A 17,924-nucleotide genomic window follows, 5' to 3' on the forward strand; every position below is an offset into this window, starting at 1 on the left:
TTTAATTAAATTATGAATACATTAGCAATTGTTTTATGGTACACACGAAACGAACGGCATCTTAAACTGAGTATTTATACTTTAATGAATATTTATTAGGATGTCTGAAGCTGCTAAAAAAATGCAAAACAAAATGAGCTATTAAAGTGAAACTGTGTTAAAAAATTAACTCGAGAACCCCAACTTATCTCCCCTGTTCTAATCTTTAGCAGAATCTATGCAATCAAGGTACCAACCATACCCTCACTGCCATTACCTTCCTGCTGCTATATGTGCTCCCTCCCCCATGTGACAAGACTTGTGCCTAGCGGCTGGCTGCATGGGCACAAGCACATGTTCTACCGTTCCCTTTTTCAAAAGCAGATTACTTTAAAGTGATTGTGATTTCATTTTTGTTTTTCTAAAATAATAGACATGTCATACCTAACTTCTCTGTACAATGGTTTTGCAAAGAGCAGCAGTGATCCTCTGGGGTCCCCATCTGGCACTCCCGGCTCCTCCTATTCCCTGAGTGCCCCCATACCAAGCCACTTGCTATGGGGACACTCGGGAAGACACATGTTGGGTAGGTGTAGCGCAGTACAGCAGCAGAAAATACACAGAGTCCCAATTGGCAGAAAAGATGTATTGCAAAGCTTGTAAAACAGTGCAAGCCCAGGGGGGAGGCTCATCCAACCAGGAAACGTATGACAGAAGAGTCAGCAGAGTGTAGCCAAGTGCCACAACAAGCAGCTTCTATGAGGGCACCCAAGCAGGCTCACTCCAGAGCTGCTGCTCTGTGTGTCCATTCACACACAGACCCACAGCTCAGCCCCACCCCGTCTCGTTCCTTATTAGCTCACTGGCTGTAATTGGCTCCAACTTCTGTCTCAGCCAGTGAGAAGGGAGAATCGAGCTCCTGAGCGCATCGCTGGATCAGAATGAGGCTAAAGTAAGTATTAGAGGGGGCTGGGGGGAAGGTTTTTTACCTTTATGTATAGAATGCATGAAAGTAAAAAAAACCATGAGCCTTTACAACCACTTTAAGGTAAAAAAAAACACTTTTACTTTTACAACCACTTTAAAACAGAACTAAACCCATCAATTTACCTGTTTTCCAAATCAGTTACATTCAAGGCATACAGTGAATAATAACTGTTAAAGTTTTTTGTGCTCTCAACCGAACTGTCAAGCCATCAAATGGCTAGTGTCATAACTGTGCAGCACCATGGCAAATGCAGATCAAACACAGGTTAAGATGGTGGCTTCCTTGGCTGTAATAGATAGGAGGGTTTAGTTCCACTTTACTTTGAAAATGAAAATATAAATTGTTTATATTTTCATTGTTTTTGTGTCATCTAAAGAAAAAATTCAGCTTATTATATGTGTCCCAAAATTTCTAGGGGAAGGTAAAATGTGTCTGGTAGGCTTAGGAAACACATAGGAAACTATTTATAAATATGTTCACCCAATATTCACAAAATTTCACCCAACATTTTCTAATGGTATTAAATTGGAAAAATGTGTATATCCTGGATAAAAGTTATGACATTTTGCATGAAATCATTTATATTATATTTATATAACACTTCTATAATAGACCCTGTAGACTTGAGGTGCCTCCTCTCATCTACACTTCACTCCTATTATCCCTGTAGTCAACATCTAAGCCACTGCATCATGAGCCACATACAGAATCAAATTGTCTCTCATCTGGTATCGAACACCAGTAAATCATTCAGTCCATCAAAAACAGTCAACCAATCTGAAGCCAGAAACAGGCCAATATACATAGTCTGACTTTCAGGTGACATTTGTGAAAAGCTGCTGTGCAGTGTAAGAGGGAGGATGATTCTTTTTTGCTGCTGCTAACATTGTCCATACAGACCTGTATGGACTTTTAATTAGGCTGATGTAGTTAGTGCTGAGCTTGTACTGTCTTCACACACACTGCTATGGATGCACACTGGATTATGTGTTTACTTGAAAAATAAGATGTTAAACAAGTAATAAAAAACATAAAAGATCAACTTATAATCATAAAACAAACAAATGATTATAGTTTGACTCCTGCACTACTCCAGCTTCATCACTTTACCTCTAAGTAGTATCTTATATGCCCTCCTTGTGACAGTGCAGACATTGTTTTTATGCTTCTGCACTCTGCCAGCTCCCAAATGCTTCATTTAGCTTTAGGGCGCCTCACGACTTTGAGCTGGATAAATTCCAGCACCAGCACTGTAAAATGTGTTCCTGAAATGGTGTTGAAAATATGACTTGCTTGTAGCTGGGGAAATGATAGGGGGAGTCTAAGTTACCTGTTCTGCATGGACAGGATGGCCATTAGACATCAATCAGAGTAGAATCAGTCATTACAGCTTCTGGGTATTATACAGCTACTTATTCCCCTTTAGATCTGCAGTTGCAGTGATGGTAAGTTTTCTAGCTTCAACCTCTTCGGCAACCCTGAGATGTCACGTAATGTATGCTGACAGTTCCAGCAGAAGCTGATGCTGAAAACCTTTTATCATGCCTATCAATCAATGAAGTGCCATAGCTCACTTTGCATTGTACATGTTCTTTAACCCACACAAATCTGTTCATCCATGAAAGGGGTAGATAGTTTTGTTTTTTACTCAGGCCAAAGGTTCCCAGTCCTCACCTTCTAATGACCACTTATTCAGCCACTCATATGCCAATCCTTATGCCCATCTTTTACCATGCCCACCAATCAATGAGAAGAAATGAAGAAAGGAGGGGCGTCTGGTATCCAAAAGAATTGCAAGTTTTTAAAGTTGATTCAAGAGTTCTATTGATTTAGAGTAACCCTCGTGTGGGTCACATGTATTCTTGCCCAGGTTTCCCCCTTCTTCGCCCCGCAGCCAGGCACAAGGTATTTTTCACAGCCAGATACACACACACTTGCTTATTGTCTTCAATGACCAGTCTAGGGGATGTTTGCTTTTGGAGTTTTATTGTAGAACTGGGTATAGGGATAGGAAATTCAGCAGGATACTCCAAAATTAGAACTATTCACACTGAGGACATCTAGCTGATATTTTAGATGAGCACTTTTGAAGTCTTGGCTGAAGCAGATAGCAGACTTCCCTTTACTTTGTAGCAGCAAGTAGTTTAGGTGAAAGCAAAGTCCCTTTTTGCAGTAGTAGTAGTTACAGGGCTGAGCTCTTCAGGCACAAGCCAGTTACAACAGACTGCGACAGCCCAAAGGTGACATAGCTGAGCAAAGTCCTTTGCAGTAGCAACAATTGACATGTTTTTGACTGCACTGTTAGGAGCTAGAGGGAAGTTTGGGGAGGGTTAAATTGCTTGCTAGGAATTGGGCTTTAAACCAGAAGCTGATGGGATCAGAGGAACATGGTTACTTTAATTAACAAATTGCAGCAAACCCAGGTGATCCTTCAAGAAAATCAACACAATCATGAAAGACCACATGCCATACTCAGATTTGGACCTGGAACATTATCCATTCTTACAAATACACCTTTCTGAACAGCATAACCATCTATTTTCTTACCTGCGTAACCTTCTCTGTAACATTGTGCGTTCGTTCCTTCACCTTGGGCGCTATGATTGCTTTTTCCGATGAAGGTGGAGAGGATGCCTTTTTTTCAGTTTTTACATCTGAAAAGTTCAGTGTGAGTTGAGGGATTTTGTTGATGGTGCTGTATTTGTTCAGGTTTGAATCAGAAGTCGATCCGAGGAGGCTTGATTTGATATGGTTAAATGGGCCTGGAAGCAGTCAAAGACAAATGTAACAAAATATTAAAAGAGGCCAATATAGAACAAAACACTGAATAACGTTAAGCTCTGAACAGGTTTTCTTGTGTTAAGATGCCAAGGAGAGATGAGTAACACTTATATATGATATATTAGTAATGAAGACTAAGTAACTGCTGAGTATTCAGAGGAAATGGAACCTTTAAGACTGGCAAGAGTTAAAGGTGAAAAGTGGAACTAAATGACAAAATACTGCAATGAAGTTAGAAAACCAAAAACCACCAAACAGGACACAACTTTAGAATTCAGCTGTAAACATTAAAACGTTGTATTTGGCCGCATTGAAGGGACAATGAATGGTGGTTCTAATCTTTATCCCAAAATACATCTTGTATAGAGGATAACATCCCTTACTAAATGCTTAGTGTTGCTTGTATCTTAATTATTAAAATGGTCCTAAATACAGGTCAAGTGTGCCCAGGTTTTGAGAAACATCCTAATCTTAATTATTTGCATGGATTTTTCAGAAAAAAATAAAAACCTTTGAAGCAATCCTGGCCTTTGCCCATGTGTAGTGATCCAGCGTTCCACTTAGCAGTGGGAGCCACAGAAAATAACCAGTATTTCCACGGTATAGAGGAGAATGTGCAGACCCTATATGACCGTACTAGACCTATTTGACAGCGCTGGGCCAGGAAGGGGAGTCCATAGCCTTGTCTGAGCTGCCATTCTGGTGACCTACAGTTTACACAGGGCAATGATTTGTGTGCAAATAGGACAAAAATAATAAAAACCCAAATATTAAAAGGCTATTTTCTGTGCTGAATGAATTTTTTTTTATTTAAAATTGAAAATACCATATTTGGACACTGGAAGACGTTAAATATCAAGGGAATTTCCTATCATACTAAAATTAAAGGCTTTTTTTTAATAACAAACAGGTTATATTTACCTGCTCTGTGGAATGGTTTTTCACAGAGCAGACATGATCCTCCTCTTCTCTTCCTGGTGCCTCCCCCCTGCTGAGTGCACCCATAGCAAGCTACTTGCTCTGGGGGCACTTGTGCATGCTTGCTCCCAAGCCCTACTCTCTATGTCTAAAGGCACACAGAGACAAAGAGCACATCTTAGCCCCACCCCGCTCTCTCCTCACTTGCTGTGATTGACAGCAATGGCCTCTGCCAATGGCTCCCACTGCTGCGTTGAGATCAGGCTCAGGTAAGTATTAGGGGGGCTGTGGGGGAAGCATGCATGAGCGTAAAAAAAATCTTCAGCTTTTACAACCATTTAAAGAGATATTAAATGCAACCTTTTTTTTTGTTTTAGGTTCCTTTCACATGGGGCGGGCCCGTCAGTGGATCCACTTGCTCAGAGGGGAATCTGTCTGCTGATCCCCACTGAGCAAGTAGATGACAGGTCCTTGTCCGTACGGACACAGCCTGCTGTCCTCTATAGGTGGTCAGATGGAAACGGACCGCCTGTCCGTTTCCATCCAACTACCATCCGATCTGAGAGATGCAAGGTGAACAGATCCCCATCCATCTCTTTTTGGCAGATTGGATCGGATGTCGGCGGGTGTGGAGAATAATGGAGGTTCCAATCAGGTCTGCCTGAAAAATGGGCAGGTGGACCCAATCAGAACGTCCATATAAAAGGGGCCTAAAAATAAAAAGCATATTATACTTACGTGCTCTGTGCAGTGGTTTTGCACAGAGCAGCCTCAATCCTCCTCTTCTCGAGTCCTCCACCGGCGCTTCGGGACCCTTTCTCTTGCCAATTGCACCAAGAGCAAGCAGCTTGCTCTGGAGGCACTCAAGCAGGCTTGCTCCTGATCCACTGCTCTGCATGTCCATTCACACACAGCTCGGCCCCACCCCCTCTCTCTCCTCATTGGCTCACTGGCTCCCGCTACAGTCTGAGCCAATGAGGAGAGAGTCCTGGAGAGCCGAGGCACTCATGCACATCGCTGGATCGAGATGGGGCTCAGGTAAGTAAAAAAAAAGCCTTCATCCTTTAAAACCACTTAAGCATCATCTAGTGGCCAAATGCAGTATTTTCCCATTTAAATCATCGAAAGAACATTCATCCCACACAGAACATAGCCTAATAAGATTTTACCCCCCATTCACACAGAACGCATTTGCATGCACTTTCTCTGGGCAAATTGCTATGCATTTTTTAATAAATATATTCCTTGATGTAATCGAAGTGTTCAGTAAAGTTTAGTTTAATTCCACTAGAATAACAAGGACTTTGCAATTATCCTGAACAAGTCTCTGAGTAATTCCATGACTCACTAAAATCGCTGATTTGATCTAAGTCTCTGTTTGATGAAGACATTGAATTGAGGGATACATTTCATTAGCCGTGAAGTGAAAAACTTTGTGTAAAAAAAAAGGCTGAGATAGCAAAGGAAAATGTAAAACCAAGAGGTAGAAAGCTTCATTGATCCTGGAGAAATTGAGATTAGTTTAATTGATCGATGCAGTTTAGGCACATTTTGTAAATTCTATATCAGTGGCATGCATTTGATTTATTAACTTTTTACATCTTCACATCATCATTTAAAAATATATTACTTGTTTCAGCAAATAAAAAAAAAAAATGATAGAAACGTAAAGCACATTTTTTTGTATCCTAAATACATTAGGGCCATGCTGTCCATCCTGCGGACTACGGGCCACGTGTGGCCCATGGTACTTGCTGCATGGCCATTACAGTCCCCCCATAGTGGGAGCATTGATTTGCACAGAAGGGGTAATGGCAGTGATCTCTGACATCTCAAGTTACGTGTCCCCACTCAAAGGTTACCAGGTTTACTAAATGAAATCTGGGGACACCCTACTGATTATGGACAGTTTTAATGTCCACCAAACCATGCCCCAATTGTGGTCACACCCAAAAAATGACGTTACCACTTTTAACATACCCTGACCCAAATGGTCACAGATTTTTGGAACAAGAGATAGACAAGTAAAGTATAACAACAAAATGGCTTGGGCATCATGGGTAGAGGAATAATGCAGCACAATTAACACCCCATTGCAAATTGTAGGTGCAGAAAAATTGCAGTAACAGTGGAAGGGACTTAAAGAGGTATGGTTAGATGAAATCTGAGCCTACTCTGCTTTAGGTCAAGATTGCATAATGCACAAAGTGTAGGGTTGAGACATGTGTAACTTACAGAGTACTGAGGTTAGGAGTGCAGGAATAAGCGATGCACAGACAGCAGAGGTTACAAAAAAGTAATGCTCAGATTGAAGGGCTCAGGTGTGACACACAAATTGCAGGAATCAAGAGTGACACACATAGTGCAAAGGTCAGGAGTAAATTACAGTCCAGAGGTCAGGAGTGATGAACAAAGTGCAGAGGCCAGGAGGGAATGACACACAGAGTGCAGAGGTCAGGAGCAAGTATAACATGAAGTGCAGGTCAGGAGTAACTACTGCATGGAGAGCAGAGGTAAAGAGTGTCACATGGATAACAGAGGTCAACAGTAGGTATTGCATGGAGTGCAGAGGTCAGAAGTAAGTATCACATGGACAGCAGAGCTCAAGAGTAAGTATCGTATGAAAAGCAGAGGTCAGGAGTGGGTATCACATGGAAAGCAGAGGTAAGGAGTAAGTATTGTATGTAAAGCAGAGGTCAAGAAGGGGTTAAAATCTTTACCAAGTAATTATAGACCTGTTAGTTTAACTTTGATAGCTGGTAAGATACTGGAGAGTTTAATAAAAGACCACATAGATGAGTTCTTGCTGGAAAAAAATATTTTAAGCAACAGACAGCATGGATTCATGAAAGACAGAAGTTGTCAAACAAATGTGATTTCTTTTTATGAGGAGGTGAGCAAAACCTTGGACAGACGGGTGGCGGTGGACGTGGTAAACTTGGTTTGCAAAAGCGTTTGGCACAGTTCCCCACACAAGGCTAATGTGTAAGGTAACGTCTACGGACTTGGAAAAATCTGTATGTAAATGGATAGAAAGCTGGCTAAAAGATCGTATTCAAAGAGTAGTGGTTAATGATTCATACTCTGAATGGTCTAGGGTCATCAGTGGTGTACCCCAAGGTTCAGTGTTGGGACCCATACTTTTTAATATATTTATAAACAATATAGGGTCTGGGATTAAAAATCCATTTCAGTCTTTGCAGATGACACCAAGCTGTGCAGTAGACTAACTTCCTTACAGGATGTCTTCAATTTACAAGCCGACCTCAATGCACTGTTTAATTGGGCAACTATGTGGCAAATGAGGTTTAATGTTGATAAATGTAAGGTTATGCACTTGGGGGCTAAGAATATGCATGCAGCATACATACTGGAGGGGGTACAACTGGGGGTATCAATGGTGGAGAAGGATCTGGGAGTTCTGGTAGACCACAAGCTTAATAATGGCATGCAATGCCAAGCTGCAGTTTCTAAAGAGAGCAAAATCCTCTGTTGTATTAAAAGAGGTATAGACTCCAGAGAGAGAGATATCATATTACCCCTGTACACATCATTAGTAAGACCTCATCTGGAATATGCAGTTCAGTTTTGGGCACCAATTCACAAAAAGAACATTGGGGAACTGGAGAAAGTACAGAGAAGGGAAACTAAACTGATATGAGGCATGTAGGAGCTCGGCTATGAGGAAAGATTAGAGGAACTGAATTTATTCTCTCTTGAGAAGAGGAGATTAAGGGGGGATATGATCAACATGTATAAATACATAGGTGGTCTATATAATGAACTCGGTGTAGAGCTATTCACCCTGAGGTCATCACAGGGGACAAGGGGGCACTCTTTATGTCTGGAGGAAAAGAAATTTAATCTCCAAACACAGAAAGGTTTCTTCACATTAAGAGCTGTGAAGCTGTGAAAATGTGGAATAGACTCCCTCAAGAGTTGGTTCTAGCGAGCTCAGTGGATTGCTTCAAAAAAGGCCTGGATTATTTCCTAGATACACAGAATATAACTGGATACTAACATTTATTAGGTACGTTGATCCAGGGAATATACAATTGCCTCTCAGGGGATCAGGAAGGAAATTTTTTCCCAGCAGGAGCAAATTGAATTGTGGTTTGCTAGGATTTTTTTCTACCTTCCTCTGGATCAACTGTGGGTATAGGATTATAACTTTTTTTATGGTTGAACTGGATGGACTTTTTTCAGCCAGACTAACTATGTAACTATATAACTATTTAAGAGTAAGTATCACGTGGAGCGCAGAGATCAGGAGTAAGTATTGCATGGAAAGCAGAGGTCAAGAGTAAGTATTGCATGCAGAGCAGAGGTCAAGAGTAAGTATTGCATGCAGAGCAGAGGTCAAGAGTAACTATAATGTCAAGACACAAAGGTTGGCCACGCAAGCAACGATGTAGCAGATAAAATCCTTTACTGAAATCCTTCACAATGTGGTAAGAACATCACAGCTCCAAGACTGGACAGAGAAACAGTAGATGCGTTTCACACGAACACGTGCTTAGTCAATACAGCTTGACTACATAATGACTAAGCACTTGTTCATGTGAAACGCATCTACTGTTTCTCTGTCCAGTCTTGGAGCCATTTGTTCCATGCCACTATGTACAGTACACCTCCATCTGCTGTCTTTGCAGCTTAAGCAGGAGCAGTTGGGAAATGGTAAAAATATGGCTCAACTGCAAGTTTTAACATCCCCCCCTTCAATGGCAAGTATAAACCTAGCTGAAGTGAAACATGACAAAAAAAATGCACAAATGTTTCTGCCACTTGTGGTGAAAAAAATGTAGGCAAGGACTAGCAGTGAAAGGGTTAACTTTTTCATTTGACTTTTTCTACTTTCTGTTTTTTGTATTTTTTGTGCAAAAAAACATAAGAGGCGATTGAGGGAGCATTTTCTTCACAAGTATAATTGAAACACACTTCAATTTCTCTCAGTATAGATTTCCTTTAATTTAGTAGAGAGGGTTCATCAGCATAGCTCCCAACTATCCTTCAGTTGGGGAGGACTGTCCCTCTTTCCTCCTCAATTGTCTCTACTGACTTCTTTTAACCACTTGCCCTCCAGAGGGTTTATCCCCCTTCCCAACCAGGCCATTTTTTGTGACACAGTGCTGTATTACTTTAACTGACAATTACGTGGTCATGCAATGCTGTACATAAATGAAATTTATGTCAATTTCCCCCCACAAATAGAGCTTTCTTTCAGTGGTATTTCATCACTGTGTTTTTAATTTTTTGCGCTATAAACAAAAAAAGACTGACAATTTTGACAAAAAATATATATTTTTTACTTTTTGCTATAAAACATCCAATAAACTTTTTTTAAAAATATAATTTCGTCATAGATTTAGGTAAAATGTATTCTGCTACATTTCTTTGCTAAAACAAATCCCAATACGCGGTGGGAATTGACTAACTGCAACTGACATCCCCAGTGACACTAATACAGTGATGAGTGCTAACAAAAAGCACTGACACTGTACTAATGACACTGGGCAGGAAGGGGTTAACATCTGGGGGCGATCAAAGGGTTAACTGTGTGCTGTGTGTGTTTTACTACCGAGACATGATGTGCAGAGAAATACACAGCAGCATGTCCATGCTGGCAGGAAAGAGACCTGTGTTGTTTACACAGAGGTCTCTTCCCTGTCAGCTTTCCCCATCGATCGCCGGCTGCTGGCGGGGAGTCTCCGTCCGGGATCCGGTGATTGAAATCCCTAGCCACCAATGGAGGTGCATGTAGGGTGGCGTGCACGCTCCCTACTCGGAAATGCAAAGCACGTTCATATACGTGATTTTGCAAAGCCCTGCCACCCTGTAGCAGTATTTCTGCTATAGGGCAGCAGGCAAGTGTTTAAAAATCTACATCTACTATTTATCTACCAAAAGTGTTAAACTGAGTGAAGCGATTCATCCAACCTCAAATTTATGGTGTTTATCAGTTTAAAAACCTGTAAAGAAAAGGCAGCAGTGAAGAAGGTACTTGTTGGTATAACTAACTCTTTCTTGTGCATTAAAGTGGTTGTAAACCCTTACATATACCCAGTGAAGTGACTGGCCTCAGGTGATACAAAAAGATGAAACAAATCCTCCTGTTTATCTGCAGTCTTCTCTACATCCGTTCAAAGTGCAGAATTTATACAGCTTGTCTGAATTTTCAAAAAGGAGGAGGTGGGGAGCTGAAGTTACACTCTGCAGCACACAGAGAAAGCTGATTGGAGGGAAGGGACATTCCCCCCCTTTCCTTTCACACAGCTCACAGGAACAGAGTTGGGGCTATTAATCACAGGATATGTGCTAGAGCACCCGCCCTGTCACCTTTTTATCTCTTGGTGTCAGGAAAACTTGTCAGACACTCACGTAGATAGCAGAGGAAAGAGGCAGCAGACAGATATGACACCTAGTGCTCTGGATTGAGACACGTACATACTATAGAGGGATATGCTTTGTTCACATTTAATGTCCGAGGTTTACAACCACTTTAATTCTTTATGGTCCCTGAATCACAGGGGCATGTCCATTGCCTATATACTTTATAAGTAAAGGCAAAGAGCTTCCTCTTGAAGGAGGTGAACAGTAATAGCTGGGAGTAACCCTAAGCAACAAAACAGGATGGAATTATGTCATACCATCCCCTTTATTTACCTTTGGTCAAAGTTGCAGAATTCGTTTTTATCTGCAGGCGTCCCTTACCTGCATAGGCATTTTTTGGGGGGAAGGTGAAATAACCCTTTAAACTAATCATTTTCTGGGGGGCAACCCAAAATTTAGGATTTTTTTTTTCCATGGTAACGATAATCAGGAAAAATAGGATGAATCTCCCTAACAGGGACACAGACAGCAATAAAAACTGACAGATGTTCTAATCCCTCTCCACTCTATTAAAAACGAAAAAAAAAAAGTTTTGCCTTTAGTTATATTTTAAACTCCAACTCTAGGACTACTTTAAAGTCCAACTCTAGGATATTAGCAAACCCCTCCCACCCCTCTAAATAACTGTTGGTTTGAGAAAATAACAAACCGAAAACCTATTTTTCTTACCTGAAGCCACAATTGCATGATGATCCTTTTCTCTTCTTCTGTTTACTTTTTGAGGGCCTTCTTCAGGTGTCCACATCACTGCATGCTTGATGTGTACATCTCCTTTTTAGGGATGAGTTCAGTCATGTTCAGATCTTAGTCTGAACCCACCTATCCTCCCAGGAGCTATACTCCCAGGAAGCTGTCACTGTACACCACCAATCATAAGCAGCCATGGCTCTCCCTACAGCCACACGTACACAAGGGGTGTGTATATGTTTGGCTGCAGGGAGGTGAATGCCTCAGGAATATTTGATGGGCAGTTTACAGTCAAAGCTTCCTGATGGGACAGCTCGGGTGGGTTTGGAGTAAGATCTGATCATGACTGAGCTTCTCTTTGGTGGAGGTAAGACTTCCAGTGGCTGAATTCTCTTTCATAGGCTCCAGGGGCAGGGAGGGGCAGGAAGGTAGGAAGAAGATAATGAGCATAGAAAAAAATTCTGGTCCCCAGTGGAGGAAATTAGCTTTGCTCAAAAAGGGAACTTTGACTTTGATCCATTACACTGCAGGATGGCTTAAGCCAACCACAAATATATTGAATTTGAGCCAATTCAGCAGGACCAGCCGAGATTTGATCCATCTATGGGTAGGCTGGTTGTACTGAAGTCCATCTATCGATTGACTTCAGTACAACCAGCTTGTCAGATTTTTTGCATGCGATCATTGTCGGTGGCTATAGCAGTTGTGTTGTGCTGGCAGGGAAGGCTTCCCGCTGACAGAAAACAATAGCCCAGTGGGATGGATTCCCCCATCATCGCTGACTGTGTTGATGGGGAAACTGAGCAATTTTCTTTCCTGCAACCCATGGTTGCACGAAAAAGAATTGCACCATCTATAGCTTGCCTTAGGCATCAAGGCTGAGGAGCAAGGCAATTGGTGCATTATTTAAATTTCACTGTTTTCTAGACTTGGGCTTTAAAGTGATACTAAAGGTTCTGTTTTTTTTTTTCTAACCACTTTCCTATCGAGCACTTTTACCCTCTTCATGCCCAGGCCAATTTTCAGCTTTCAGTGCTGTAGCACTATAAATTACAATTGCGTGGTCATGCAACAATGTACCCATATGAAATTTTTATCATTTTTTTCACACATAGAGCTTTCTTTTGGTGGTATTTAATCGCCACTGGAGTTTTTATTTTTTGCACTATAAACAAAAAAAGAGCAAAAAATATGAAAAAAAAGTTTTTCTTTGTTTCTATAACAAAACTTTGCAAACAGGTAATTTTTCTCCTTTACTGATGTGCGTTGATGAAGCAGCACTGATGGGCACTGATAGGCAGCACTGATGGGCATTGATAGGCTGCAGTGGTGAGGTGGGACTGATAAGGCGGCAGTGGTGGACATGGATGAGGAAGTACTAATGATGCTCCACTGATATGCAGTAATGATGGACACTGACAGGTGGCAATACTGTTCGGCATTGCTGATCGCAACTGCTGGGTGGCACTGCTGGTCGCAACTGCTGGGTGGCACTGCTGGGCAGCACTGATGAGTGGCACTGCTGGACAGCACTGATGGGTGGCACTGCTGGACACTGATGGGTGGCTCTGCTGGGCGGCACTAATCATCAGGCCACTGTTCATCAGTGCCCTAATTATCAGTTCGGGTGTCCTCTCTAACATTTGCCGGTTAACGGCAGTACTTTCCTCACGTTGTGACAGCGTGATGAAAGTGCTGCCGATAACTGGCAACTGTATTTACTTTGTGATCTGCTGTGTCATTGGACACAGCTGATCACATGGTAAAAGGTCGTTGTGATTAGCCTTTTGCCTAGTCCTGTGATCAGCTGTGTCTCTAGGACACAGCGATCACTGACAGCTACGGTGAGCTCTGCTGGGGGCGCGTTCTGGAAGGACACCCTCCCAGAACTAGACATCTGCACTGTAGCTGTAATTCAGCTGCAGCACGGTTGTAAAGTGGTTAAATAACAAACGTCACACTTACATGCGCTGTTTAATGGATTTGCACAGAGCAGTCTAGATCCACCTCTTCTTGGATCCCCTGCTGGCACTCCCGAGCCCTCCACCTTGATTAGTGTATGCTCTGGGGGCAACTGTGCATGCTCACTCCCAATCCAGCCCTGTATGTCCATAAGACACACAGAATGTGGCTTGACCCTGCCCCCCAATCTCTCCTCACTGGATGTGCTTGACAGCAGCGGGAGCCAATAGCACCCACTGCTATGTCTCAGCCAATGAGAAGGGGGAGACCTGGGAGAGATGCTGCTCTTGTGCACATCACTGGATCAAGATCAAGCTCAGGTAAGTATTAGGAGGGACTGAGGTGAGCTGCATACTAAAGGTTTTTTACCTTCATGCATAAAATGCTTGAAGATAAAAAACCCTTCAGCCTTTAGAACTTATGCACACAGGCAGAAAAAATCCCAAACCCTAGTTCAGAGATGAGCATATTGACATAATTTACACATATACATGTGTAAATGCATATGAATGCGCATATGGACATACTGTAAATCAATTCTAGTTGCCAGAACAAATTAATATTCAAGCCAATACAATATGTTTCCTGTATAAGCTTCTAAAAGCCATACATGTGTAAACAAGAATCAATGCACAAAAATACGCTTCAAAATTAGCATTTATTTATGCTGGATTTTTCTGCCAACAAATGGCAGAAAGATCCAGCATATATGGGAGTATTTGAATACATTCAGAGACAAATACAAGGTGTTCTCTGAATGGCGCCCATGTCAAGCAAGTGACCCCCTGTGGTGCCACTCGGCACAAGATCTGGAAGACAGCAAGGATTATTGTAGTAGCGCCAAACTACTTCAATGATTCTACTCTTCCACAGGATTGGTCAGGTATGGAATATGCATGCCTTCGTGCATTAGTTCAAGATGGACCTATGCAACTGTCCAAAAATAACATACCTGGAATTCAGCATTAAAGTCAATTTCTGGGGAAAGTAAAGACCCTCCCTGCAGTGGGGCTGTGCAAGGTTTAGAAGCTCATTTAGGTTTAGGGAAACAAGAAAAGCAGATTTACTCCGCTTCACCAGGTTCCCTCTGCGCTGCTAGATTGGTACCCACAGCCTCTCTTCCCCTATGCCCCTAGTTGGTCATAGATTCTCTGACGTCATCTGAGTGCAGACCTAAGTGTGGAATCCTAGTGACTATTTGCTGCTATCATCTCTTTGTGCATCAGTGCCAGTGCTTGCTTGGATTTGGACATTACCCTTTTTTGGGATCCCTGTGCTACTCATTCCCTTTAGTAGCTGCTTAACGGACCATACTAGGAAGTTTAGAGAAAGCAAAGAGTGTTCTCTGATTATTACACTGTGCTTCTGGAGTATCCCACAGCTCCCTGCACCCTAACCAAGTTCAACTTGTAATAAAGCATCAAAAGAGGCCCCTATACTGATCACTGAGCCATGAGATTGACTGTGCTGATGTGTGCCTGGCTGCTACTACACCAACTTGGGAAAAGAACCTAGGGACTAATGAATGGGCCCTTTAGAGGAGTGCTACATTTGGAACAAGACATTGAAATTCAAGGTATAAAGACAAACATCAGTCCATAGTGTATAAAGCTGGTTATTCCTCTACTAGCTACATATTAAATGACACCGAAAATATACAATGCGTTTCATCATACTATGGTGTGAGGAAGGCTGTGTAAGCAGAATGCGTTTTTGATGCTATCGTTTTATATGTAGCCAATAAAGGAATTTTTGCCAAGAGTACACAGAGTAGCCGACTTTATACACTATGAACTTATGTTTTGGGAGTTGAATGTCCCAGCCAGAGAACCAGTCTCTAGCATCTGAATCTCGTGTACAGCAGTTCTGCTATAAAGTCAAACAGATTTTAAATAAGGAACCAAAATATACATATGTAACTGGAAAAATGCCTAGAAGGTACCAAGTATAAAAAGCACAAATGGCTCCAGTGGCTCTATTTTGGGTTGGCTTCTGCAAAGCGCGCTCAATAGGTTCATGCTTGAGCAGTAAAATGTGTATGCTACACCGCTGTGTGGCCAGGGACAGTGCCGGGGACACATGTTTTCTGGGAACAGACACATCAAAATTGGGACATATGGTAACCATAGACTAGCACTAGATATCAGTTTTGAGTGAGCTGGTCCTCTATGTAGACCAGGGGTCGCAAAACTTTCTAATCAAAGGGCCAGTTTACTGTCCTTCAGACTTTAGGTGGGCCAAACTGTGGCCATTGGGAGTAGAAAACATCCCGACGTCAGTGAGAATAGACAATACCCCATCTTTGGTGTCAGTGGGAGGGATACTGCCCCATTTTTGGTGTCAGTGGGAAGAGTTGCGATCCATTGTTTGTGTCAGTGGGAGGAACTGTGCCCCGTAGTTGATGTTATTGAGCGGAATTGTGCCCTATCATTGGTGTCATTGGAAGGAATTGTGCCCCTTAGTTGGTGTCGTTGGGGGGAATTATGCCTCATTGTTGGTATCAGTGGATGAAATAGTGCCCCAAGGGCTGGAAAAAAGCAAGCAAAGGGCCGCATCCGGCCTCCCGGGATGCAGTTTGGACACCACTGATGTAGACCATGCGCCCTGACCATGTAGCCTAGATAGACTCTGTATCCATTTTCATTCAGCTCATTTCTGCTCTATCAAGTCCAGCTATATTGTAAAATTTTTGAACTGTCTATTCCAACAAGTTGAACATTTTTTCATTTGGGATTGAAAAAATCTTTGATGCAGAAAGATATAGCTAATTTTTAAAAATGTTTACCTTCCCCTTCTGCTAACATAGAGAGTGCCCTCCACAGGATGTTTCATGTGCACTGAGCTCTAATTTAGTTTTTGCTTGCAGTGTCACCTACTGGTGATATCTAGTATATACAGTTGCAAAATATGACTCACTAGGTTTCCTAAGTTGTCATTGCTGACCTCAGGATGCTATTTGCCTGACTAATCATCCACTGGTTTCAAAACTTCCTAATTCATTGACCCAGAACAGATCAGGAAAATTGGAGTAAATTCAATCATTCTCATCTACATAGTTGTTGGCAGTTAATTATTCAATATAATGATGGCAGAAGGTCAAGCTGACAGCCAGGTAGCTAATATTGGCAGAATGAAAATCCAGCAATGACAGCCTCTACAGGAAAGATTTCCTTTACCTCATCCAGGCTTTGCAAACACTAGTATAGGAGCACCACCAGACTTAAAGGCAAGGAAACTCACAGGCTTCATGTACACGAGCAGTTCCTAAACTCCAGTTGAGGAGCTTTTGGCATTTTTTTGCCAAAGCTCCTGAACTCAACTCCATAAAAGCCTATGTGTTCATGTACACATAGGCTTTTAGCAGAGTTTAGGGGCTGGCGCGTTTAGGTGAGGTTAAAACTCCCTCTCCTCAATGTGGAAGAATCACGTTCAGGATAGGAACGTTTTGACCGCCGACCGCAGGAAAACGCAATACGCAACAAAATTGCAGTTCCGCGATTGCTGCGTTTTGCCAAGATTTGTGTTTTCCTGTGCCTGGCGGTCAGGGTAAGCTCGTGTACATGAAGCATTAGACTGGGAAGGAGTTCCAAGGAACCAGATGACTTATGGTTTAAACTAAATTTTCTGTTTAAGTGTCGGGTCATACAGGAGTGGTTTCAGATGCGATTTGGGAATTGAAATAGCAAATGAAATCGCATCTAATGAATGTGAATGTCAGTGTCTAACATTTGCAATTTGCTGCAGCAGATTACTAAAGTAGCTCTGGCATTATTTGTTCTGCAGTTTTGTTGTGATTTCGCATACATAGAATATAATGGAAATCGCACTGCAAATCGCAATAAATCGTTGAAAATATTCACACGTAGCAATATAGTCTTCAGAAATCGCACCTGAAATCGCAATGAAATTGCACACAAATTTTAAATAGCAGCGGTGTGACCGGTGACTAAATCCTCTAAATACATTTCAAATAAATCACAAATGCTATGCAAAGTATTACATTCTGTTATCCTTAGGAAAAACAGAAAAGTCTCTGTCCTCTGTCACCATGCTACAGAGAAGAACCCTCGCTCTTTGTGGGAAAGCAGTGGTCTCTCCGAAGAGGTAAGACATGCCTTCTGCTGCTCTCCAATCAGCAGGAAGCATGAGCTTTACTGACTGCAGAGCTATAGGTCTGACCCAGAGGGATGTGTGTCAGAACTCTGGAGAGAGACTGCTG

At 42.0% G+C, this 17,924-nt stretch overlaps 1 protein-coding gene across 2 annotated transcripts in view; it reads right to left on the reverse strand.

Annotated features, from left to right (window-relative positions):
• KCNH7 (potassium voltage-gated channel subfamily H member 7) overlaps positions 1-17,924 on the reverse strand; it is a 527,395-nt gene that overhangs the window by 172,594 nt on the left and 336,877 nt on the right. For both annotated transcript variants that reach the window (XM_089660084.1, XM_089660093.1), the window contains exon 6: positions 3,515-3,729. In XM_089660084.1, coding sequence (XP_089516210.1) covers positions 3,515-3,729 — 215 coding nt within the window. The remainder of the gene's footprint in view (positions 1-3,514; positions 3,730-17,924) is intronic.

Source organism: Staurois parvus, unplaced genomic scaffold (assembly GCF_062004578.1).
Source record: "Staurois parvus isolate SC_StPar_1 unplaced genomic scaffold, SC_StPar_1.0 ptg000031l, whole genome shotgun sequence".
NCBI classification, from domain to species: Eukaryota; Metazoa; Chordata; class Amphibia; order Anura; family Ranidae; genus Staurois; species Staurois parvus.